Source organism: Panicum virgatum, chromosome 1N (genome assembly GCF_016808335.1).
Source record: "Panicum virgatum strain AP13 chromosome 1N, P.virgatum_v5, whole genome shotgun sequence".
Lineage (NCBI taxonomy): Eukaryota > Viridiplantae > Streptophyta > Magnoliopsida > Poales > Poaceae > Panicum > Panicum virgatum.
In genome coordinates this window covers 60,721,129-60,745,285 of record NC_053145.1, presented here as the reverse complement: position 1 = coordinate 60,745,285, position 24,157 = coordinate 60,721,129, and the positions used below count along the sequence as shown (strand labels likewise).

The following is a 24,157-nucleotide window of genomic DNA, read 5'->3' as shown; positions in this document are numbered from 1 at the left end:
GATCAGACATGTAACTTAATTTTTGCCTTTGTAGGAGAGCTTCCAAATTGAGTTGAAGAAAATTACCGATGATGCTGCATCCAGGGTTGAAAAAGTGATGAAGAAATCTGAAGAACAAGCAATAATGATTGAATCTCTTCACCGATCCGTATGTCGTACATATTCTTGTTTTGAGGAACAGAAATCCTATTGTGATAAGAACTTAATTCTACTAATTGCTGCATGTGACATGAATTCTATGATAGCTAATTGGCATTCTATTTATGTGTAGGTAGCGATGTATCGTAAACTTTGTGAAGAGCAGCAGAAGACTCGTTCGAATGCTGAATCAGTACCCAATAATTTGCAAGGTTTGTTTTATTATGCTTTTTTAAAAATCTAATTTGTGCTGACATTAGTTGGATGACTATCATATTTGTGTGGGGTTGAGAACATGTTGTGGTGGTGTATAACTGCCAAGGCACTTGGACTGCACAGAGGCTCCCTCATGTTAACTATACCTTATGCTTTTCCTATTGTCCTCTAGATAGTGGCAGAACGGACCTGATGGTTCTGTTTGAAGGATCACAGGTAGTTTTCTGAATTGTACTTTTCATGTAGTCGTTATATTGCGGTTCGATCCATGCCATCTTATGTTTTCTGATCTCTTTATAGGAAGTCTCAAAGAAAGCTTATGAGCAAGTCTCTGAGCGAGCCAGGAGCCTCGATGAAGAGCTGACAAAGTTGAGGTTGTCTTTTCTTTGATTGTTTTATCTGGTTTACATCATAAGCGATAGTTTTACATCTAATTATCATGCTAACTTAATTCTGTTTTTATTTCATTCTACAAAATTTGTAGTAAGCTTGTATGAACAGTCACAATATGCGAGTCAATGTCTTTTCTGTAACATTTGATGATTTTTAGATTTTGTTGTGAAAAACTCAGTACTTCTTTACCCTTGATAATAGCCATTTATGTGGTAGTCTCGAACTGGTAACATGTCGAAGGAGCTTTCAAACGTACCTTAGCCACATTGAATGAGATTTTCTGTTGAGTTTGCATGTCCGCCGATTTTCATTTGCATTTATTTTGTTGGGTTGTAATGGCCTATTTATCAAGGTTTGGCTATATTATACTCGTTCTGGATTGGAATACACCGTTTCATATTTATTGTTGTCAATCAGGGCTGAGCTTGTGTCTCTGCGGTCTGAGCGTGATAAGGCAGTGCTTGAAGCTGATTTTGCTCGGGACCGGCTTAATGGGTTTACAGCAGAGCTTGAGCACCAGGTTCTGTGTTTTAAATTAATATACTGTTTTCTCTTCCAGTTTGTATAATAATTCCTATACATGGGCCTCTATACGCATGGGCTCAATATACACTAACACCCCCCCCGCAGTCTGAACTACCGGCACAGCGGTGTTCAAGACTGGACAACAAGAAAGCCAACACCCCCCCGCAGTCTGAACCACCGGCACAGCGGTGTTCAAGACTGGACAAGAAGAGAGTACAAAGAGAGTACAAAGGGCTAATACCCCCCCGCAGCCACAACTAGCCACCGGCTACGTTGAGGCTGGAGCGAAACTTCGAGAAGGTCAAGGAGGGCAGTCCCTTGGTGAAGATGTCTGCAAACTGGGAGGTAGTCGGGACATGGAGACCCGAACATCGCCGATAGCAACTCTGTCGCGCACGAAGTGCAGGTCAATCTTCACCAAGGGCTCAATATACACTAACACCCCCCCCCCGCAGTATGAACTACCGGCACAACGGTGTTCAAGACTGGACAACAAGAAAGCCAACACCCCCCGCAGTCTGAACCACCGGCACATCGGTGTTCAAGACTGGATAAGAAGAGAGTACAAAGGCCTAATAACCCCCCGCAGCCACAACTAGCCACCGGCTACGTTGAGGCTGGAGCAAAACTCCGAGAAGGTCAAGGAGGGCAGTCCCTTGGTGAAGATGTCAGCAAACTGGGAGGTAGTCGGGACATGGAGTACCCGAACATCGCCGATAGCGACTCTGTCGCGCACGAAGTGCAGGTCAATCTCCACATGCTTCGTCCGCTGACGCTGGACGGGGTTGGTGGAGAGATACACGACGCTGACGTTGTCACAGTAGACGAGCATGCTCTTGGCGAGCGGGCTGTGGAGCTCCGCCAAGAGTTGTCGTAGCCAGGACGCCTCCGCCACGCTGTTAGCGACAGCCCGGTACTCCGCCTCAGCACTGGAGCGGGAGACAACCGGCTGCCGCTTGGACGACCAGGAGACCAGGTTGCCGCCCAGGAAGACGGCATAGCCGGAAGTGGAGCGACGAGTGTCCGGACAGCCAGGTTGCCGCCCAGGAGACCGTAGCGGGCTTCACGACTAGACTGAAGGTCTCATCATAGTCCACACCAGGTCGCTGAGTGAACCCCCGGAGAACCCAGCGAGCCTTGTATCGCTCCAGTGTGCCATCAGCCCGACGCTTATGCGTCCAGATCCACTTGCTATTCACCACATTGCAACCAGACGGACGCGGTACGAGTTCCCACGTCTGGTTGGCAAGAAGAGCTGCGTACTACTCTTCCATCGCGCGACGCCAGTGAGGATCCGCCAAGGCGTCGCGGACAGAGGAGGGTACCGGAGAGACCTGCGGCTCTCCCTCGGTGGCGGAGAGAGTCCCGGCCTGAGACGCCATCCGCCGAGTCACTATGGGATGGATATGCCGAGGAGAGGTATACAGACAAGACATACGCAGCTGAACACCCTGAGAGAAAGAAGGAACGGGAGGTGGAGTTATCGAATTCACGCCCGTTGTCGCACTGGACGACCTTAACGGTGAGGCCGAACTGAGTGGACACCCAGGCAAAGAAGTGGAAGAGGGTGGGGAAGGTCTCGGACTTGGCGTGCAAAGGGAAAGTCCAAGAGTAATGAGAAAAATCATCAACAATGACCAGATAATATTTATAGCCAGACATGCTGAGTACAGGAGATGTCCACAGGTCATAGTGAATAAGATTAAAAGCATGCGCAGCATGCGAAGAAGAAGAAAACGGAAGTCTAACATGACGACCTAACTGGCACGCATGACAGAGGTGCTCAGCAGGAGCCCTAGCCAGACATGCAGAGCTAAAATGTCGCGGCCGGGGTGACCAAGCCGGCGGTGCCAGGTGGTGGAAGAAGGCATCACGACAAAAGCAGTAGACGAAGAAGTCGAAGACGGAGCAGCGGAAGCAGGAAGCCGAAGAGTGTAAAGGGGCCTCGGGCTGTCACATCTGAGGAGCGGACGCCGGGAAGCCGAATCCTTCACAGTAAGACCAGAAGAGTCAAATTCGATAGAACATGAGTTGTCAGCAGTAAACTGGCGAATGGAAAGAAGGTTATGAACCATTTGATGAGCAACAAGAACATTAGGAAGACGAGGAGCAGAACCCACGGCGGTGACAGGAAGACAAGTCCCATCACCAACCATGATAGAAGGACAAGAGGGGTGTGGGGGTCGGACAGAAGAGAGGATACCGGCATCAGGAGTGGTGTGGAACGAGGCACCCGAGTCGGCGATCCACTCGGTGCTGACCGGCGGCGTCAGTCCCATGGTGCTGAAGGACTGCGCCAGAGCGGCCTGGTCCCACCCCCCAGGCCAGGTCGGCTGCTGGCTGGGCTGAGCGGGCGGGGTCTAGTACGGCGCGGAGAGGGGAGCAGCACCGGTGAACATGGCCGCCGGCTGGAGCTGAGGACGAGGCCCCCGTCCCGGACCCTGGAACGGCCACATCAAGATGCGCCCTGACCATGGGTTGCTGAAGGATGGCCAGGGCGTACCTCCAGGGGCAGGGGCAGGAGCGAGAGTCGGAGCCTGAGCCGGAGGAGTCGGCGCGCCCTGACGGCCCCCACCGGTACCGGTACCAGCAGAAGCAGGGCCACCAGTGCCACCACCACCACCACGTCCCCCCGCCGACGACGTCCACGCCCCCCCCCCACCTCCGGTCTGCCCGGCGGGAGCAGCACCAAGGAGAGAGGTGGCAGGGGTGGCGGAGGAAGCCGGTGGAGCAGTGACGAGCGCGGTGGAGATGGACGAGGGCGATCCGGGCGCGAGACCCCTGGTGATCTCCTCGAGGGCGAGGTCGTCCCGGACCTGCAGGAAGGAGGGGAAGGGCCTCTGGCGGGCGATCCAGCTCTTCAGGTGGTCATAGGTGCTGCTCAGGCCCCGCAGGACATTGAGCACCAAGACCCGAGCGGACACCGGATCCCCGAGGTCGTGAAGAGCATCGGCCATGCCCTTCATCCGCCGGCAGTACTCGCCAACGGAGTGGTCCCCTTGCACGAAGGTGCGGAAGGTGGCGTCGAGCTGGAGGGCGCGGTACTCGGCGTTGCTGAGGAATTGCCCCTCGAGCGCCACCCAGGCCTGCCGCGCGGTGCCGCCATGGGTCCTGACGAGGTCCTGAAGATCTAGTGAGATGGTCCCGAAGATCCAGGACATGGCGACGCTGTCGAGGCGCAGCCACGCCACGTCCCGCGCCTCGATCGGCGTGTCGAGGAGGACGTAGTCGTCGAGGGCGTAGCGGCGGACAGCGAGCAGGACCTGGTCCCGCCAGCGTCCGTAGGAGGAGGACGTCGGGTCGAGGAGGACGGTGACCAGGGCCCTGATGTTCTCGACGCCGGCGGCCTGGAGGTGGAGCTGGGCGACCATGAGGTCGGTCGGGTCGTACCGGGCTCCAGATCCAGCGGGCGGGGCCTTGTGGGAGGAAGAGGCGCCGGGCTCGGGGTCGACGGGCAGCTCGCCGGAGGAGACGCGGAGGAAGTGCTCCGCCTCGGCGACCCGGAGAGCGGAGGCTTCGGCCGCGGCGCGCTCGCGCTCCCAGGCGAGGGCAGCCACGCGGACCCGCTCCTGGTCCGCCGAAGCCTCCGACTTGGCGGCGAGGAGGGCCGCGGCGAGAACGGCGTCGGCCTGCTGCCCACGAAGGGCGGCGGCGGAGAGCGGCGCATCCGCGGGCGACATCCTGAGGCCGGGCCACGCGGGATCGGGCGCGGCGTCGGCAGCGGGCAGCTTGCCGGCGGCGATGGCGGCGCGGTGGGCGGCCCGCGCGGCGGCCTCGGCAGCAGCGCCCCCTGCGCCCTGGGCGGCGGCGGCTGCAGGGCGGCAGCAGCCCCCCCCCCCCGCGCCCGCGCCCGCGGCGGTAGCGGCGGGTGGGAGAAGGTGACCAGGGCGGCGTACGGCCTGGGCCAGGCGACGGCGCGGCCCCCTGCACCCGTCGCGGCGGCGGCTGCTGGAGCAGAGGAGGAAGACAGGGGAGGGAAAGAGGAAGGGGAGGGGGGAGGTGCCGGTGGCCGGCCATGGCTGCCGGCGGCGGCGGCGGCTGGGTAGGAGAGGGATGAGGGAACCCTAACCCTAGGCTAATGATACCATGTAGGAGGGAATAATGGATGATATTCCTCCAACCCTAGAAGTGTGGGTATATATAATTCCTATACATGGGCCTCTAGATGGGCCTCTATACACATGGGCTCAATATACACCAACACAGTTATTGCTCTCACTGTTAATTCTTGTTTTGTCATTTATTTGGTGCTGACAATTCTTATGTAATATTCCTCATGCTGATTTAGTTTATACTCCTGTAAATACAGAGGAAGGAGACTAATTCCATTTCACTCAGAAATGCGGAGTTGATGCATTTGATAGTTGATTACGAACGTAGGCTTCGTGAAGATTCAGATTCTAAGCAAGCCTTAGGGGAGAACTCAAGGAATCTATTGATGAAGGTTTGTTTACAGCTGGGCATCAGTCAAGTAATTATAATAATGCAGAATCCTGACACTGTTTTCCAATATTTTAGGTGTCCGTTTTGAAGGGTGAAAAAGAGATTCTAGTGAAATCAGAGAAAAGAGCTTTGGATGAAGTCCGTGATTTAACAGAGCGAGTGCATCGTCTGCAGGTTTTTTTCCCTCATCGCCACATAATACAATGCTATGGATTAGGTGACACTTTACATACATTTATGAGTTCGTACCATGGTGACAATTTGGGATACTGTACATGTATTTTTTTTTCACTAGTGTCATCCTTTATTTTGTTTCTTGTTATGAGCATGCTTCTAATATGGAAAAAAGGAACATTTAAAGTACTTTCCTATGATTATGATTTTGCTCCTGCAAATATTATAGTATAATTCGAATCCAGAGTCAAATGCTAGTTTTGAAGACCTTGCCAAGTCATACCACACCTTATAGTTGGAGATGGTGGAAGTAATGGATAACTTTTGTTTTTTTATCTCTTGCATGCTATGCAATAATGCAAGAATTTATATTGTTGTCTGTCAAAACCGTATGCTATATCCTACAGTTGATTGTTAGACACTTGATTTACCTATGTGCATGGTACAGTTTTAAGTGCATTACCACATTAGTTTTTTTCGTCATTTTATATGATTTGTTTTGTGCTATATATATGTATCATTAGATATATTGCATTTTCAGGCTACGATTGACACCATACATACCACTGCGGAGGTTCGAGAGGTACGCAGTGTTTGGACTTTTGATTAGTCATGGATAAGGATTGGAATATATGTTGCCTTTATGTTAATCCGTGTATAATTTAGAATGCAAGGTCTATGGAAAGGAGAAATCATGAAGAGCACATTAAGCGACTAGAAGTAAGTTTCCTCCTTGGAAACTATTACTCTTTGCTGTTTTTGCATGGTTCTTGTAGCTAGCATTTTTTCTGTTTCTCTTGGTTTTCCACTACTGTTCTATTTTTTTTTTAGTTTTTCGATTAAATATTTAAGACCACTTATCTTGTGTTCAAGCATGGGTTATACATTTTCTTGTTATTCACCTTTCTGAGTTGATCTGCAGAGGGATTGGGCTGAGCTTAAGAAGGAGCTTCAGGAGCAGCGAGACCATGTTCGTATTCTGACCCTTGATAAGAAAAATGCGTTCGACAGCTGTATGAAGCAAGTGGAGGATATGAGAAAGGAACTGCAGAGCTCGTGCAAAGCTGCTTCTGATGCTGAATCAAGGGCTGCCATTTTGGAGGTTTGTTGGAACCTTTTTATTGATGCTAGACTAATGGCACTATATGGGAGATTGTGACAGCTATTGCTTTGTTTTTATTTCTGCAGGCCAAGTGTTCTGATTTAGAGGCAAAGCTGAAATCAAAAAAGGTTGTATTTTTGGTGCTGATCATTCTTCTTAGTTTTCTACATATCTATGCCTTTTTAGTGAAGAGGCTATATGAGCTCTCTAGCAGTGACCAAAGTGCGTGCGTCTGTGAGGATCTTAGTCCTTTAAAAGCACCATATATATTCTGTTAAAAATAATGTCCATAATAACAGTAATTAAATATTAAGCTGATTGGCTGCAACAGTATGCAGCTGCTGACCTTGTAGGGTACCTGGACGTTTCTGAAGATACTGTAACTGGATGTTTCTGAAGATACTGTAACAGTGAAATAACCTTGTTTAGTTTTTGGAGTGTTGTTACTGATGTATTCCTCTTCCTGAATATGTTTAAACAAATACTTGTAGATTTTTCATCAGAATTACATTCATACGATTATATTCGAAAGTTGTTTGAAATAATTGTCTAAATCCCACATCAATTCTGCCAGTTCACGAAAAAAGTCATATTTGGACCATAGTAAAAAATGTTATCTATTTGGTAAGTGAGGAGTACATGATATAGGACATATACCCATTATAAGATGTCTGTCCTTCGTGGCTTGATTTAAAAAATGGCCAGTTTGTACCTTACATAATTAAGAGATCTGATTATATGCTGTGTTAGGTGGATCATAATCAATTAATCATGGAGGCTCCTAATTGTTGTGTTATTCTATCAGGTCATTTTTAGGGACGCTGGTCATGAAATCTCAGCCACATCTGATGTGAGTTACTTTTGCTTCATTTGCCGTTAACTACGTGGCTATGTATTTGTTGCAGTCAAATAACTATGTATCTAAAATTCGAAATTCATATTTAGTATGGGATATTGCTAAGGACTATGGTACTAATGTTTTCATCTAATTGAATTTTTGTATCCTTGTCTTTTCATACTTTCTTTTGGAGCATCACTGAATCTTTGCACATAAATTATCCCATGATACATGACGGTTTCTTGTTTTCCCATAGGATAATGATGAACTATTCCAGTTGAAAGAGGAGTTAGAAAAATACAAGGAGGAAGCACAAGCAAATAAGAACTACATGGTTCAGGTGCCTATCTTACTGTGTTTAATGTTCATTTGGATAAGATAACGCTTAGCTAGATGTATATATGTTTATGTGCACTGGAAATGCAAAGCAAAACTCGAAACCACCTTTTTCTCTTAACCATTCATCAGAATATAGAATCAGATAGTATCTAAAGTTATAAGAGAAGCTCTAGTGCAAATTTTGCAATCAGTAAAGTTGCATATTTACATTGCATTGATTTCCTGAATCCTGGCTGTTCTGAATAACCCAACATAAACTCTTGCACAGTATAAAGAAATTGCGCACTCAAATGAAGTTGCACTTAAGCAATTGGAATCTGCCCATCAGGACTACAAGGCAGAGGTATCAACAATTTATATATGTTACAGTGACGCCTATGTACCTTTATTTTGTATGAACATTGATTTTTGTAGTTTCACTTGTAGGCCGAGGTTGGCAGGAAAGCCTTGGAAGATGAGATTGCTAAATTGAGGGATAAGTTATCTGACATGGAGAAGAGCTATGCGATGAAGTGTGAAGAAACAGCCATTGTGATTGAATCTAAAGAGAAGCAAATCACTTCTCTCATGAATGAGATTTCTGTTCTAAGAACAGAAATTTCTGAGAGATTGTAAGCATTTGTTTACTCTAAATTAAGCAAGGAGTACTTAGTACTTCTTTAGTTTTTTTTGACATATTTTTGTTGTTGCTTTGTTACTCTTAACAGACCGCAGGTAGAACATTTAGAAATGGAATTGGCTTCCTCAAAAAGTGCACTAGATGAACAATACAAGCGTTGGCGAACTGCCCAAGACAATTATGAACGGCAGGTATTTTTCTTTTCTTGTACCCCCAAATTTTGTGATCACCATATTTCTTGGCTGGAGAATAAGGGAAGCCTCCCATTTTGCTTCATCCATGGTAGAAATTTTCTACTCTTCCTTGATTCTTACTGCTTATGATTGGTGCTTAAATTTAAGCAATTTAACCTAATTATTCATTTGCCCTGCTAATCGTTTATAACCAGCTATCTCTGTATCTCAATAGCCGAACTCAGGCTTAGGTATTAGGAGGATGCACAGGAGGATAATGCATTCAGAACTATAGTCATGTACTATCTGCCACTAGTTGAGAGCCCGTGGATTGCCATGATTTTGAAATAAATGACAAGTCCTAAATCCACTAACCTCGTAATCGTTTACTAACTCCCATAGCCATGGAATTTCAAGTCATCAATCGATAAATTCCATGTATAGATGAGATCTTCTCACACAGACATGAATACAGAGATCAGCCCACAGAAGGTCCTCCAAGGTGTAGATAACACAAGTGTGCAACCTATCACCAGCCACTACAACCACCAACTCAGATTTTCAAGCTGTGAAGATTGTTGAATATGTAGGATTGACTCATGATTCATCTATCTGGTTTTATGTTTATTGTGAACGTTGCAAGTGCATGAATGCAAGGATTTATACTGATCTCTAATCATCTTTGCATGTCTTCTGCAGGTTATTCTGCAATCTGAAACAATACAGGAGTTGACAAATACTTCCAAGCAGCTATCCTCATTGCAGCATGAAATAGCTATACTTCGTCAGACAGCAGATGCGCAAAAAGCTGAAAATGTAATTTGCACTGCCCCTCTGACAATATACCTTTTTCCTAAAATGTAATTGTGTCCTTTTTGCCCCAAATGTTCCAGAGTCTAGTTTATATTTCAGTCATGTTAATATGCCTTTTGATTTTTTAGGCAAGCATTTAGTTTTTTTATTCCACTGTGCGCACGCCACTTCCATAGCTCCTGGCCTGCCCTTCATACATCTTTCTTATTGAAAAGCAAACCTGAATTGGCACAAAAAGGCTATAGTTTTCAAGATCTGGCGAAGGATGTTCTCCAGATATAAGACTAGTAACTGATCTACTTGTGCGTAGGGGGCCGGCTGCTGATAAGTTGTATATTTTTATTTTCTAGTTCTAGGTAATATGGTGCAATTACATATTGCGGGTATATAGATACATTTCAATCTCGTGCAAGTGTTTTGGATAACCATATCCTTGATCACTATAGTTGATGATTTTAATATGTGATGTTACCAATCTTGGTCATATTCTTTTACATTCCTTTTCCTTTCAATTGCTTGTTGTCCCTATCTTGTCTTGCATTGTCCAGTTCTCGTTTTCATGGTTGTATAGCAGGCTAAAGATCCCTGAATGCCATCTTTGTTTTGATTGTTGAATTTTTTTGAATCCACTTATATTCTGTGTTTTCCTTATATTAAGAGGTATTAAAATGTACTTGTAATCTTGATATATTGCTAGCACCAACTTGTTATGTAACTAATCCATTATTCAATCATTTCAGGATTCCCTAAGAACACTTGGTGAGCAAGAAAAGATAGGATTATTGAAAGAAAAGGATGACGCCCTGCGGAAGTATAATGAGCTGAATGATCAGGTTAAAGCTTTTGCCTGTGTAATATAGTTTTCTTAATTTTCTGGTTGAATACATTATTCACTTCCATTTAGAAGTTGTTCCTGTGTTGATTTTAGCTCAGGACCACTGTTTTTTAATATTTTCATGACATGTTTCACACCCACACTATCATTATTTCTCAATGTAGCATTTTATTATATTTGATATTATATTATTCTTCATTATGTAATCTTCCACCCGTACCTTTGGCTGCACCTCTGGCAATTAGTTTTTGATGTCATACCAGAGCTGATTGTTTCCATCATTGCATTTTTGAAGGGCATATATTTTGTAAATTGGTATCTAGAACTTCAACCCAATATATCTAAGACTTTATTTAGTGATTATCATTAAAATTGAGAGATGATGTGTGCTTGTCAGCCTGGTTCATTGCTGTATTGTCATTGAGTGTGTCATGCGAGGGGAAAAAGGATTGTTTGTAACTTTTTTGGGGATACCAGATTGAAAGCTTGGATACTAGTTATTTAACATTTAATTGTGATCACATGCTTCTTGGACATTAGCGATTCTAAACATATATTTAATGTTCATCTCCTATTTCAACTAGGATTATGTGTTTTCCATCTTACCAGCATATTTAAGGGTATCCAACTTATCTAATTTTTTCCCCCACTGATTTATGTCGAGAATCATAGGGTGCGTTCGCATCAGTGCTATCTTAGTGCTATTTGTTTCATAATTAATGGTTCTGAGTTTGGCTAGTATGCATTTTTCTTCATGATATCCATTTTGCGACGGGTGCAGAATAGAAATCTCCACAATCAGTTAGAAGCTCTGCACATTCGGTTAGCTGAGAAAGAACGGAGTATTGCTGGGCTTCCGTCACAACGTACTGACTCACATGGCGAAGATGATCTTCATAGTGTAATCAGTTATCTGCGCAGATCAAAAGAAATAGTGAGTACAATATCTGGTGTTCCTTTTGCAGTATTCAGTTTACACTACATGTGGTTCTTATTCACTCTGCTGACTATTTCAGGCAGAAACAGAGATATCATTGCTTAAACAGGAGAAGTCACGGCTTCAGATAGAAGTATGTTATGCTAACACTTGTGTACATTTGTCCTTGTCCAAAATGCATTTGAAGCTAAGGCACATTATGGACAATGAGCAGTGCTGCTTGACCTGCCTCATTCAATGTGTCATGTTGATCATGGTTGTTCCACGTTTGTTTTGTAAATTGTGCGTTGGCGCAGTGAACATTATCAGCCACTGCTGCTGTTTTTGTACATCCTATATGCTATTTTGCTGTGCATCATGTTGCCATCCAGTTGGCGTCATGCTCACGCAGCCAACTCTCCTAGCAATTATTTGTTCAACTTGACTTATTTATGTCAATATACTTCTTGCCTACCGAAATTGATGACCCTTGTTCTTAAATCAACTCTAGTGAGAATTGTATTTTTTTCTTTTTCTATTTTTGGGGTGTTGACCTGTGTTAGTCACAGTACTTCTAAAAATAATCGTTTTTCATTTCTTTCATAGGATGAATTGTTTTCCTTTCTAGATTGGATTCGAGCTATTTGGTTGGGACTTTTGTGCTAGAACTTTGAAATAGTTGGTATTAAATTGGCATTATAGTCTGCTCTAGAAAACATTATCTCCCAAGTGAATGCATTATTTCTTATTTGCTAATTTTTGTCATGTTAATATAGCTGGAAAGTGCATTAAAGTCTGCGAAGGAGGCACAGGACTTGCGGCGCAGTCAGGCTGATACTGCCAGGACATTAATGCTCAAGGATGAAGAATTCAAGTCACTGCAGCTCCAGGTTCGATTCTATTGTCTGTTAGGATTAAATTGCTCTGTTGCCTTTGAACGCTGCTTTGACTGGATTCTTTAGTGATTTTTAATCTTATTCTTTTGTGTACCTTATTCTTTTTTTTTCAATGAAATGGCTTACCTCAGGTCAGAGAAATTAACTTGCTTCGTGAAAGCAACATACAGCTTAGAGAGGAGAATAGGCACAATTTTGAAGAATGCCAGGTGAGATATGAATTTGATAATGTCTCATTTCTGATTTGATCTGGTTGTGCTTAATTCTTATTTATTTTAATTTGTGGATCCAGAAATTCCGCGATGAAGCTCAAAAGGCCAAAATGGAATCTGAGAGGTTGCAGAGTCTTGTACGGGAAAAGGAGGTAGACGCTGAAATGTGCAAAAAGGAATTAGAAATGCAGAAGGTGGAAATAGCAAATCTCAACCAAAGGATTTCTGAGGTAGTTTTCTGTCAATCTTCTAAAATTTTAAAGACAGAATACCATGAAATACCATCGACCTTATTAAAAATAACAACAATGACTTTAGTCCCTCTAGGAGAGAATAATGAGATGTATTCCTCCAAACCCTATAAGGGTGGGATATATAGATACTATACATGGGCCTCTATACATGGGCTCACATATACACCAACACCCCCCGCAGTCTGAACTACCTGCGCAGCGGTGTTCAAGACTAGACAACAAAAGAGTACAAATAGAGTACAAAGGGCAAATACCCCCCGCAGCCACAACTAGCCACCGGCTACGTTGAGGCTGGAGCGAAACTCCGAGAAGGTCGAGGAGGGCAGTCCCTTGGTGAAGATGTCAGCAAACTGGGAGGTAGTCGGGACATGGAGTACCTGAACATCGACGATGGCGACTCTGTCGCGCACGAAGTGTAGGTCGATCTCCACATGCTTCGTTCGCTGATGCTGGACGGGGTTGGTGGAGAGATACACGGCGCTGACGTTGTCGCAGTAGACGAGCGTGCTCTTGGCGAGCGGGCTGTGGAGCTCCGGCAAGAGCTGTCGTAGCCAGGACGCCTCCGCCACGCCGTTAGCGACAGCCCGGTACTCCGCCTCAGCACTGGAGCGGGAGACAACCGGCTGCCACTTGGACGACCAGGAGACTAGGTTTCCGCCCAGGAAGACAGGCGTAGCCGGAAGTGGAGCGACGAGTGTCCGGGCAGCCAGCCCAGTCAGCGTCGGTGTAGACCACCAGCTCAGCAAAGGATGAGCGGTGAAGCACCAGGCCGAGGTCCACAGTGCCACGGACGTAGCGGAGGAGACGCTTCAGCGCAACAAGGTGTGGCTCTCGGGGATCATCCATATGGAGACAGACCTGCTGAACAGCGTAGGTGAGGTCCGGCCTGGTGAAGATGAGGTACTGCAAAGCCCCAGTCAGACTCCAGTAGGCAGTAGGATCAGCCACCGGATCACCCAGATCAACAGACAGCTTCGCCTGAGTGTCGAAAAGAGTGGAGCAGGGCTTGCAATCAGTCATCCCAGCCCGCTCCAGAATATCGAGTGCGTACTGCCGCTGGTGAAGGAGAAGACCAGACGAGCGAGACTTAACAGTGACGCCCAAGAAGTGGAGCTGACCTAGATCCTTCATAGCAAACTCCTGCTGCAGAGAGATGACACTCTGAAGTAACTGCTGACTGGAGGCTGTGATCACAATGTCATCGACATAGAGCAGCAGATATGCAGTCTCATCCCCACGGCGGTAGATGAAGAGAGACGTGTCAGACTTGCCCTCGGTGAACCCCAATGTCAGCAAGAACGTGGCGAACCGAGAGTACCAAGCCCGAGGAGCCTGCTTCAGACCATAGAGACTTGTTGAGTCGGCAGACCATATCCGGACGACTCGAGTCCACAAATCCCACTGGCTGAGAGCAGTAGACAGTCTCTGACAGAGTGTCGTGAAGAAACGCATTCTTCACGTCCAGCTGGTGCACAGGCCAGGAGTGCGAGAGCGCAAGCGAGAGGACCGTGTGCACAGTAGCAGGCTTCACCACTGGGTTGAAGGTCTCATCATAGTCCACACCAGGTCGCTGAGCGAACCCCCGGAGAACCCAGCGAGCCTTGTAGCGCTCCAGTGTGCCATCAGCCCGACGCTTATGCGTCTAGATCTACTTGCCAGTCACCACATTGCAACCAGACGGATGCGGCACAAGGTCCCACGTCTGGTTGGCAAGAAGAGCCGCGTACTCCTCTTCCATCGCGCGATGCCAGTGAGGATCCGCCAAGGCGTCGCGGACAGAGGAGGGTACCGGAGAGACCCGCGGCTCTCCCTCGGTGGCGGAGAGAGTCGCGGCCTGAGACGCCATCCGCCGAGTCACCATGAGATGGATATGCCGAGGATCCCGATGGACGATGGGCGGGTGGTACACCGCCGGCTCGGCTCGAGAGGGAGCCGGTCGAGGCGGCGGCGGCGACGGCTCCAGTGGAGGCGTCGCAGGAGCCTTAGGAGCAGGAAGTGGCGCCGGTGTCGGCACCGAACGACGCCGGTGCACCTGCACTGGCTCAGCGTACCGCGGCGGCGCCGGTGTCGGCGCCGAACGACGCCGGTACACCTGTACCGGCTGAGCGTACCGCGCAGGTGCAGGGGAAGGCACCGGGGCCGCGCGTGGCGCAGCAGGAGACACCGGGTCCGCGCGCGGCGCGATCGGAGGTCCCGGGGCCGCGCGTGGCGTGACTGCTCGGCGCAGCAGGGATCACCGGGAACGGTGCCAGTGTACTGGGAAAACCTGCAGGGAAAGGACAGACAGGAAAAGGTGGCTGAACCACCGGGTCAGTCAGAAACAGAGACTCCAGCTCGGGGTCAGGAGATGATGTGGAGGAGGTGGAGTAGGGGAAATCCGACTCGTCAAAGACGACGTGTCGGGAGATCAGGACGCGGCGAGAGGTGAGGTCAAAGCATCGGTACCCCTTGTGGTCAGGGGAGTAACCAAGGAACACAACGAGTCGAGCGGGGCGCCAGCTTGTGAGGAGCAGTGGCGGAGGTGTTAGGGTAACACGCACACCCGAAGACCCGAAGGTGGTCGTAGCGTGGAGGGGTACCGAAAAGAGCGTGTTGTGGAGTGGGAGCAGGAGAAGCAGTGGACGGAAGACGGTTGAGCAAGTAGGTGGCGGTGTGGAGTCTCTCAGTCCAGAAATGCGGGGGCAGAGAGGCCTGGATCAGAAGGGTGCGCATGACGTCGTTCGTCGTGCGAATCATCCGCTCAGCCTTGCCGTTCTGAGGAGAGGTATACGGACAAGACATACGCAGCTGAACACCCCGAGAGAGGAAGAAAGAATGGGAGGTGGAGTTGTCGAACTCCCGTTCGTTGTCACACTGGACGGCCTTAACGGTGAGGCCGAACTGAGTGGACACCCAGTCAAAGAAGTGGATGAGGGTGGGGAAGGTCTCAGACTTGGCGCGCAAAGAAAACGTCCAAGAGTAGTGCGAGAAATCATCGACCATCACCAGATAGTACTTATAGCCAGAAAGGCTAAGAACAGGAGATGTCCACAGGTCACAGTGAACAAGATCAAATGCTTACGTCGCATGCGAAGAAGAAAAAAGGAGCCGAACATAACGACCGAGCTGGCACGCATGGCAGAGGGGCTCAGCAGGAGCCCTAGTACCAGGAACATCGGTACTACGACTGAGCTGAGCCAGAACGTCGCGGCCATGGTGACCAAGACGGCGGTGCCAGGTGGTGAAAGACGGCGTCGCAGCAAAAGCGGCATACCAAGACGGCCAGGGCGAAGAAGAAGGCGAGAGTGGTGCAGCGGAAGAAGGAAGGCGAAGGGTGTAAAGGGGCCCCGTGCTGTCACACCGGAGTAGTGGACGCCGGGAGAATCAAACTCGATGGAACAAGAATTGTCAGCTGTAAACTGACGAATGGAAAGAAGGTTATGAACCATCTGAGGAGCAACAAGGACATTAGGAAGACGAAAAGAGCCAGGAGCAGAACCCACGGTGGTGACAGGAAGGCAAGACCCATCACCAACCATGATGGAAGGACAAGAGGGGTGTGGGGGTCGGACAGAAGAGAGGATACCGGCATCTGAGATGGTGTGGAAGGAGGCACCCGAGTCGGCGATCCACTCGGTGCTGACCGGCGGTGTCAGGGTCATGGCGCTGAAGGACTGCGTCAGTGCGGCCAAATCCCACCCCCCAGGCCAGGTCGACTGCTGGCTGGACTGAGCGGGCGGGGTCCAGAACGGTGCGAACAGAGGAGCAGCACCGGCGAACATGGCCGCCGGCTGGGGCTGAGGACGAGGCCCCCCTGACCCTGAAACGGCCACATCGAGAGGTGCCTTGGCCATGGGGTGCTGAAGGATGGCCAGGGCGTACCTCCAGGGCCAGGAGCAGGAGTGGGAGCCGGAGTCGGGGTCGGAGTATCCTGACGGCCTCCACCAGTACCACCACCACCACATCCGCCCCGACGACGACGCCCGCGGCCTCCCCCACCCCCAGTCTGGCCGGTGAGAGGAGCACCAAGGAGGGGGTCGGTCGGGTCAGTCCGGGGTCCAGATCCAGAGGGCGAAGTCTGGGTTCCAGATCCAGAAGACAGAGCCTGGTGGGAGGACGAAGCGCCGTACATGGTGAAGGGGACGACGGGCTGGACAACCGCCTCGGCGACCCGACGAGTGAGAGCGTCGGCCGCGGAGCGCTTGCGCTCCCAAGCGAGGGCAGCCGCGCGGACCCGCTCCTGGGCCGCCGCAGCCTCAGACTTGGCGGCGAGGGAGCCCGCGGCGAGAGCGGCGTCGGCCGTAGCAGCTCTGGCGACGAGGGGCTCCTTCCCGCGGAGGGTGGCGGCGGCGAACAGCGCGTTCGCGGGGGGCATACCCAGGTCGCGCCAGCGAGGAGGGCCACCTGCGCCAGCCGCGCGCGCATGGACAGCAGCGGCAACGCCCGCGTCGGCCGTGGGGGCCGCAGGGGGCACGTCGCGCCAGGGGGGACCACCTGTGCCAGCCGCGCGCATGGGTAGCAGTGGCAGCGGCAGGGGGCACGTCGCGCCAGGGAGGAGGACCACCTGCGTCAGCCGCGCGCGCATAGGCAGTAGCTGCAACGCCCGCGCCGGCCGCGGGGGCCGCAGGGGTCACTCCGCGCCAGGGAGGAGGGCCACTTGCGCCAGTCGCGCGCGCATGGGCAGGGGACACGGGGGCCGCGACTGGAGGCGCAGGACCCACGGGCGCAAGGGCCACGGGGGCACCCGCGCCCGCGCAGGCCGCGAAGGTCGCGTGGGGCGCAGGGCCCGCGGCCTCGGGGGCTGCGGCGGCCGTGCCCGTGGGAGTCGCAGGGGCTGTGGCCGCGAAAATCGCGGGGGGCGTGAGGGCCGCCCGCCCCCGCGCCGGCGGCGGCTGCCAGCGCGACGGCGTAGGGCGGCCGCACAGAGCCCGCGCCGGCAGCCAGTGCGATGGCTTGGGGCGGCCGCACAGAGCTAGCGCCCACGGCCGCGCCGACCCCTGCGCCACCAGGAACGGCAGCAAGGTCGGCGGCGGCGCCGGCCTAGGGCCACGGCCGCGCCGCGCCTGGAGCAGGGGAGGCGGCGGCGGCGCCTAGGGGCCGCGCCAAGCCGGGAGCAGGGGATGCAGCGCAGGGGGAGGGGGCGCCGGGAGCAGAGGGCAGGGGAGGGAAAGAGGAGAAGGGAAGGAGGGGCGGCGCCGGCGGCCGGCCGGCCATGGTGGCGACGGCTGCGGCTGCAGCTAGAGGAGAGGAAGAGGGAGAAAGCTAGCTGATACTACGTAGGAGAGAATAATGAGATGTATTCCTCCAAATCCTAGAAGGGTGGGATATATAGATCCTATACATGGGCCTCTATACATGGCCTCACATATACACCAACAGTCCCAAGCAAGTTGGGAGCAAGCTAGAGATGAGACCGAAGAGAATATTTGAAGGGTATTGGTTTTATGTGTGTATCAAACATCTTGATTTTCAACAATTTCTGTTTGCTAATTTCCCGTAAGAATTGACAGACATACCTATTGTCAGATTTACTGTACAGCAGCATTATTGGTACAATTTACTGCTTTGGTAAATTATGACAGAATGTAATGACCAAAGCTGCAATAGTGACCATGCCAAATGAAATGAGCTCCTTTTCGACCCTTGAATGCCCATCAGTTTTGTGCTGAAAGCTTAAAACTGTGAATTACTCAATTAGATTGGGATGCAAGTGTGTCACACACATATACTCATTTTTACTCAATTAGATTGGGATGCAAGTGTGTGCACACACATATACTCAATTTTTTTCGTTCTGGGCAATGTTAAGAAGTTTGCAGAGGTATAGCTTTGGTGATTGGCATGATTTACACCCCACCAAACCCTTGTTAAGTAAGGAGGTGTGATCTGTGGGAACCTCCCTTGGCAGTTGGCGTGATTTCTTTGAGAAATTTGACGTTGGTGCCTTGGGCTTGTTCTCGAGATGGTCATTGTGGATTGGAGGTTATTTATGAAGTTCGAAAATGACATGCCAGAATTAATAACTGTTAATAGGTTTCAGTGAAAAATTCAGAACCCTGTTTTGCTACTTCCGGGCAGTGTATCAGATTTCATATAAGTATAGTTTTGCAAAAAATCTAACATTGTGAAGAAACAATATATGCATAGCAATATACAGATTATTACATTTAACTTTTCTCATGTTTAGATCTGTACTCATGTATTAATGTTCTTTGTAGTTGGTTGAAAATAGTAAAGGCATTGATTTGAACACTTATGAGGGCATGAAGAATGAACTTCAAAATATCAAAGTGAGTCATCTATTTCTCTCTCTTTCCTTTTGGATAACGTTTTGATATGCAGTATCATCATTTCCTATGTTTATTGGTACATGTTGTTTAGACAATTGAATTTGATAGCACGAACAATTTAATGTCTGTCATTTGCTAAATCATTTTAGTGCCGTGTTTTCCTAATATTTTCTTCCAATAATTTATTGTGCCACTTTAACTCCTTTATTGTGACATTGTATGGGGGTATGTGCACTTTGTTTAGGTATTATTGTTTGTTAAAACGGCTTGCTTTGGGTAAAAGTGAAGGTAGGAAATGGGATTATCTGAAAAATTATCAAGTCTCACAAGTTAATTATACACAAATCTAGCATACAGTTTCGTCAGTGATTTTGGTATTGGATTTCCTGGGTTTATTTTTGAGGGGTGTGGGTTAGGTGGCTTATAATCACATCATAACTAATGCTTTCAACAGTCAACCTTGAGAGAGAATTCTATGGAGCTTGAAATTGCAAAAAAACTTCTTTCTGAGAAAGAAGTTGCCGTAAGAAATTTGGAGGAGAAGCTTGCTGTCTGCCATTCTGAATTGGATTCCAGAGAAAAGAAGCTAAATGATGTAGAGGTGATAATGATTGAAACTTTTAACCTACTTATCAGCTTATTCCATGCAGTACTTAATTGTTCTTTTCGTTTCTAGTCGTCCATGAAATCTGAGATGGACAGGCTGAAGAAGATTAATTTCTCCATTAAGGTCAGAATTTTCCACTTTCCGGTTGCAATTTCAAATATCTGCTTTCTATTTTTTTTTTGTATATTCATGTGCCTTATCTCATTTTGTAATGGTCCAGAGAAAGCTTGACAACGTGGTGAAAGAGAAGGAGGAGGTCATTAAAGAAAACCAAAGCCTTCTGAAGCAGATGGAGGATCTTAAATCAAGTACTTCCACACTAGTCCTCATACGGATGCATCATTTTCTTTCCCACTTGAGCAGGCAGTTCAAATAGTTTCACGCCGTAATTGCAAATCTGCTATACTTTTGCAGGTCAGAAGACGACGTCAGAAACTACATTTGAGCAGGCTATAAAAGAAAAGGATTTCAGGATACAGGTTAGGACATTATGCTTCAATAATACACAAGATATTCTTTGAGCTTTTTACAGAAAAATATGGATTAACAGACATTGGAAAGAACCCTGGAGAAGGAGAGAGATGATAACAAGAAAGAAAAAGCAAACCGTAAAAGGAATGAGAAATTACAACTGAATATTCTTCAAAGGGTTCAACAGGTACGTACATATGAAATCTTTCAGTGCAGATTCTCATTACTATAAATATATTCTACATATATTCTCATTAGTATCTGAACATATTATGTTCTTTTTTAATAATACTTTTCCTGTGTTTTTTATGGCCTTTTCGGACAACAGGATTGATTCCAAGTGGTTAAAGTTTTCTGTGCATTGATAAACCTAGGAGGAGCTAGGTGGAACTGTAAATAAAAAAGGCTCCGAATTCTTGGCCTTTTAAGTGCTCTGTCCGGTCGTAAAAATATATGATGTCCTAAAAAGCATGCACAACCTGATTAGCTCAGACCATTGATTTGAGAACTATTTAGGTTGGACTTATGGGTGTTATCGCCAGATTTGTTGTGAAAAATAATTCCACAATATATTAATTTGAAAATTGTTATCACTAAATACTAATCTTCTAAGAAATACAGTCCAAAGTTACAAATTATATACTGTCCATGTTCAGAACGTCATATAATAATGAACGGAAGTACTATTTTTTTCGACACTCCCCAGCTAAGTATAGCTGTAGTATCTGAACATGCGTACTCGCACCATCACACGCACGCACTCACACACACAAGCCTGTACCCACATCCGAAACCTACAGACTAACCAGCACAACGATCGCGTCCCTAAAGATGTCGACGAAACAAAACTGGCTCCGCAGGCAACAGACATGTCGCAAATCCCAATGTGGTTCCACGCACGAGGAGCTTCAACAGATTATTTGGGAACAAGTCCGGTGAGCACCAGCATGCTGAACCTGTGGTTCGAGCGCTGGTGGGCTGGCTGCACACAGCGAGCTATAGCCATCAGAGCTAACGCTCGGTGTCATAATGAACGGAAGTAGCTGTAAATGAGTTCCTGATTATTTTGTGGGTCCTCTCTGATCTAAGTACTGATTGCAAGTATTGGTTTACAGGAGAAGAAACAAGTGGAAGAGTCTATAGAGAAGCATAAGCAGGCTGTGAAAGAAGTGATTGAGGTATATTTTTGACTTCATTTTTTATCTTTTATGCCTCCATTATCTTTGGTGCCTTGGTACTTAGCATAGTTTCATCTTTTCCTCCTTCAGTTGGAACTTGGAAGGTCCCCTAACATCAAAAGAGCATTTATCCTTGAAATACCTTCTACATAACTGAAAGTTACCTCATTTTTGTGCAGAACTATCCTGGACTATCATCTGATGTCCCACCAGTCTCTGCACTGGAGGAGCAAATTCTTTCATACTTCCGCATGGCTAATGATATGGAGGAATCTAGTCCATTCCGTGATGCTGCAGTGACTCAGAGTCCAGCTGTTGAAACTGCCCTTACTGATGCACCTGCTTCAGCTTCAGGTGCTTATTCATTTTTTTCTTATATGACATTGATGTCATCCTGTTTACTAGCAGACAGATTTTGATGGATAGTTTAGTGGTGGTCACAATATAATTGGCACATGAACTAAAATCAATTTTGCTCACACACAAGTGGTTGATGTCGTTTTCTACGTGTGGACACTTGATCCTTTACCCCTTTTCTGATCAATGTGAGAGCTCATAAGTCATTTAATTGCAGGTCAACTGGTAGATACTGTTTCCTATGTGTGGACAATTTATCCTTTTACCCCTTTTTCTGATCAATGTGGGAGCTCATAAGTCTTTTAATTGCAGGTCGACTGGTAGATACTCCGCCAAGGCTGACTAAAGCTAAAATGATGGAAGATAGAGCAGTTGCTACTTCATCCAAACAAAGCACTGAAGTACGTAGACCTGGAGGAAGAAGACCTCTTGTTCGTCCTACTCTTGAACGAACTGAAGAACCACAGGCTGATACGGATACATCAGCTGGTGACGTCTCGATGGTTGGTCAGGACAAAGGTGGCCCATCACTAGAGCGTGAAGCTTCTGGCAGTCTACCTGTGCTACAACCTTCAAGTCGTAAACGTCTCATATCTTCTTCACAGACAATAGACAGTGCCTCACAAGGTGAGGCTAATGATGCCAATCCTCCATCTAAGAGGCCCAAGGAGGAAGAATCTTCACAAGGGACTAGTGAGGTCAAGAGTGATCAGCTACCTGTTGGGGAGATAGCAGCACAGGTTGGTGTGCTTCCGTCCACTGATGACCAAGATGGACAACAGTCTACAGAAGAGATGGAGCCCATGGAAGAGGCTGAGGCAACAAAGGATGATGACGTGGGTGATAAAGATGACTCTGGAGCAAATGTGGATGCATCAGTGGACACCAAAGGCCAGGATGCTGATGTTAGTATTGACATGAGTGCGGTTCCTGTAGAAGATGCGCAAGCAAAGTCAGATGCAGTAGCAGAATCATTTGATGAGGACCAAAAAATTGAAGATTCGAAGGAAGATGCTCAGCTTACTACTGCAACAGATGTTGATGATGAGATGGAGGAGGGAGAGTTGCCGGAGGAACCTGAACCACCTTCAGAAACTGCACTCGGAGAAACTAATAGGGAGCCTACTTCAGAAGGTGAGCTAGCTGGTAATGTTTTCAGGGCGGCATCTCCAGGAGGGCTGACAGAGAGGAGTGATGTTGATATGTCAGAGATTGAGGGTGATACCACAGCTGATCATGCTGCAGTGGAACCAGACCAAAGTCCGGTAGCACAGTCAGGAGCTGCTGATGCCTCACCTAGCAGAACTGCTGATGCATCCCCTGCACGTGAACCTTCCCTTAATCCAGTCCAAGCTGGTGCATCTTCTAGACCGCAGAATACCAGCACTGCAACAGAGGCACGTGAACCTTCCCCTAGTCCAGCCCAAGCTGGTGCATCTTCTGAACAGCGGAATACCAGTACTGTAACGGAGGCTGCTGAAACTCGTTCTAGAACAATCAATTTAACTGAGAGGGCCAGACAAAATAGGCAAGCCAGATTTCAACAACGCGCGCAACCACCTACCACTGCCAGGGGTCGTGGCCAGCAATCTGCTACCCAGAGGGTATGGTTGCCTACTTTCTTCATATTATTTCCCATTGCTGTTTGCTATCAAGCATTAAAGCTGATCGAGAGGCTACTGTTCTTTTGCAGAAAGATGCTGCTGGCCGAGGATCCAGGGGGCGTGGGGGTCGTCAGACCTAGGATCGTAGGGTTTTTTTTCCTCAAGAGCAGGGATACTTTTTGTCCTCGGAGACACTGAAATCACCTTGTAATTTTGATCTTCCCATTCGTTGGCCCACCAATATTCTGAACATGCTTGTTCTTGCAGATTGTTCTGCGAATTTTTATTTGGTTGACCCATACTAAATGTGCCTTGTATGTTAATTCCTCTGTGCCTCTTGTGCCTTTGTCGGTTGGTGGGCTGGATGTTGGTGTGCTGGATGATTGAAGAGGGGGATTAAATCCCATACAAATCAGTGCAGCACCTTATGCTTTCGATCCAGACTAGTGTTTTGAAGGCATATTAGTATATTACTACAGTTTTCATGCTGTCCTGAAATGGTTACGCGGTAAACATAGCAGCTTGGCTGTCATTAGCTGTCGCTTCAATTCAACCTTTTGCTCTATTTGTTAAAAAATTTCGTCGAACCTCTAAAAAAAAATGTTGAATGTACCGATGGTCTGATACCAATTGTAAGATCAAAACTACGTCTTGTAAGCGTTACTCGATTGTTATTTGTATCCTAGTGTTTATGGTGGTACCAATTGCTAATATCTAAAGTATGTCTTGTAAGCGTTACTTGATCGTTATTTGTATCCTAGGGTTTATGGTGGAAGTAACCTGGT

At 48.0% G+C, this 24,157-nt stretch overlaps 1 protein-coding gene across 2 annotated transcripts in view; it reads left to right on the top strand.

Annotated features, from left to right (window-relative positions):
• Window positions 1-23,813, top strand: part of LOC120657205 (nuclear-pore anchor-like) — a 30,972-nt gene extending 7,159 nt beyond the window's left edge. Inside the window, exons 17-49 of one of the 2 annotated variants that reach the window (XM_039935475.1) lie at window positions 35-148; window positions 272-350; window positions 527-570; window positions 655-728; window positions 1,165-1,267; window positions 5,582-5,716; window positions 5,791-5,889; window positions 6,431-6,472; window positions 6,556-6,609; window positions 6,812-6,991; window positions 7,078-7,119; window positions 7,797-7,841; window positions 8,086-8,169; window positions 8,437-8,511; window positions 8,595-8,779; window positions 8,876-8,978; window positions 9,660-9,776; window positions 10,514-10,606; window positions 11,390-11,542; window positions 11,625-11,678; window positions 12,301-12,414; window positions 12,552-12,629; window positions 12,713-12,862; window positions 19,084-19,155; window positions 19,610-19,756; window positions 19,832-19,885; window positions 19,983-20,070; window positions 20,177-20,241; window positions 20,313-20,420; window positions 21,349-21,411; window positions 21,591-21,765; window positions 22,081-23,372; window positions 23,462-23,813. In XM_039935475.1, the coding sequence (XP_039791409.1) occupies window positions 35-148; window positions 272-350; window positions 527-570; window positions 655-728; window positions 1,165-1,267; window positions 5,582-5,716; window positions 5,791-5,889; window positions 6,431-6,472; window positions 6,556-6,609; window positions 6,812-6,991; window positions 7,078-7,119; window positions 7,797-7,841; window positions 8,086-8,169; window positions 8,437-8,511; window positions 8,595-8,779; window positions 8,876-8,978; window positions 9,660-9,776; window positions 10,514-10,606; window positions 11,390-11,542; window positions 11,625-11,678; window positions 12,301-12,414; window positions 12,552-12,629; window positions 12,713-12,862; window positions 19,084-19,155; window positions 19,610-19,756; window positions 19,832-19,885; window positions 19,983-20,070; window positions 20,177-20,241; window positions 20,313-20,420; window positions 21,349-21,411; window positions 21,591-21,765; window positions 22,081-23,372; window positions 23,462-23,512 (4,332 nt within the window). In that variant the 3' untranslated portion in view covers window positions 23,513-23,813. The remainder of the gene's footprint in view (window positions 1-34; window positions 149-271; window positions 351-526; window positions 571-654; window positions 729-1,164; window positions 1,268-5,581; window positions 5,717-5,790; window positions 5,890-6,430; window positions 6,473-6,555; window positions 6,610-6,811; window positions 6,992-7,077; window positions 7,120-7,796; window positions 7,842-8,085; window positions 8,170-8,436; window positions 8,512-8,594; window positions 8,780-8,875; window positions 8,979-9,659; window positions 9,777-10,513; window positions 10,607-11,389; window positions 11,543-11,624; window positions 11,679-12,300; window positions 12,415-12,551; window positions 12,630-12,712; window positions 12,863-19,083; window positions 19,156-19,609; window positions 19,757-19,831; window positions 19,886-19,982; window positions 20,071-20,176; window positions 20,242-20,312; window positions 20,421-21,348; window positions 21,412-21,590; window positions 21,766-22,080; window positions 23,373-23,461) is intronic. The other variant, XM_039935476.1, reaches the window with a different exon arrangement.
• The last annotated feature ends 344 nt before the right edge of the window (window positions 23,814-24,157 follow it).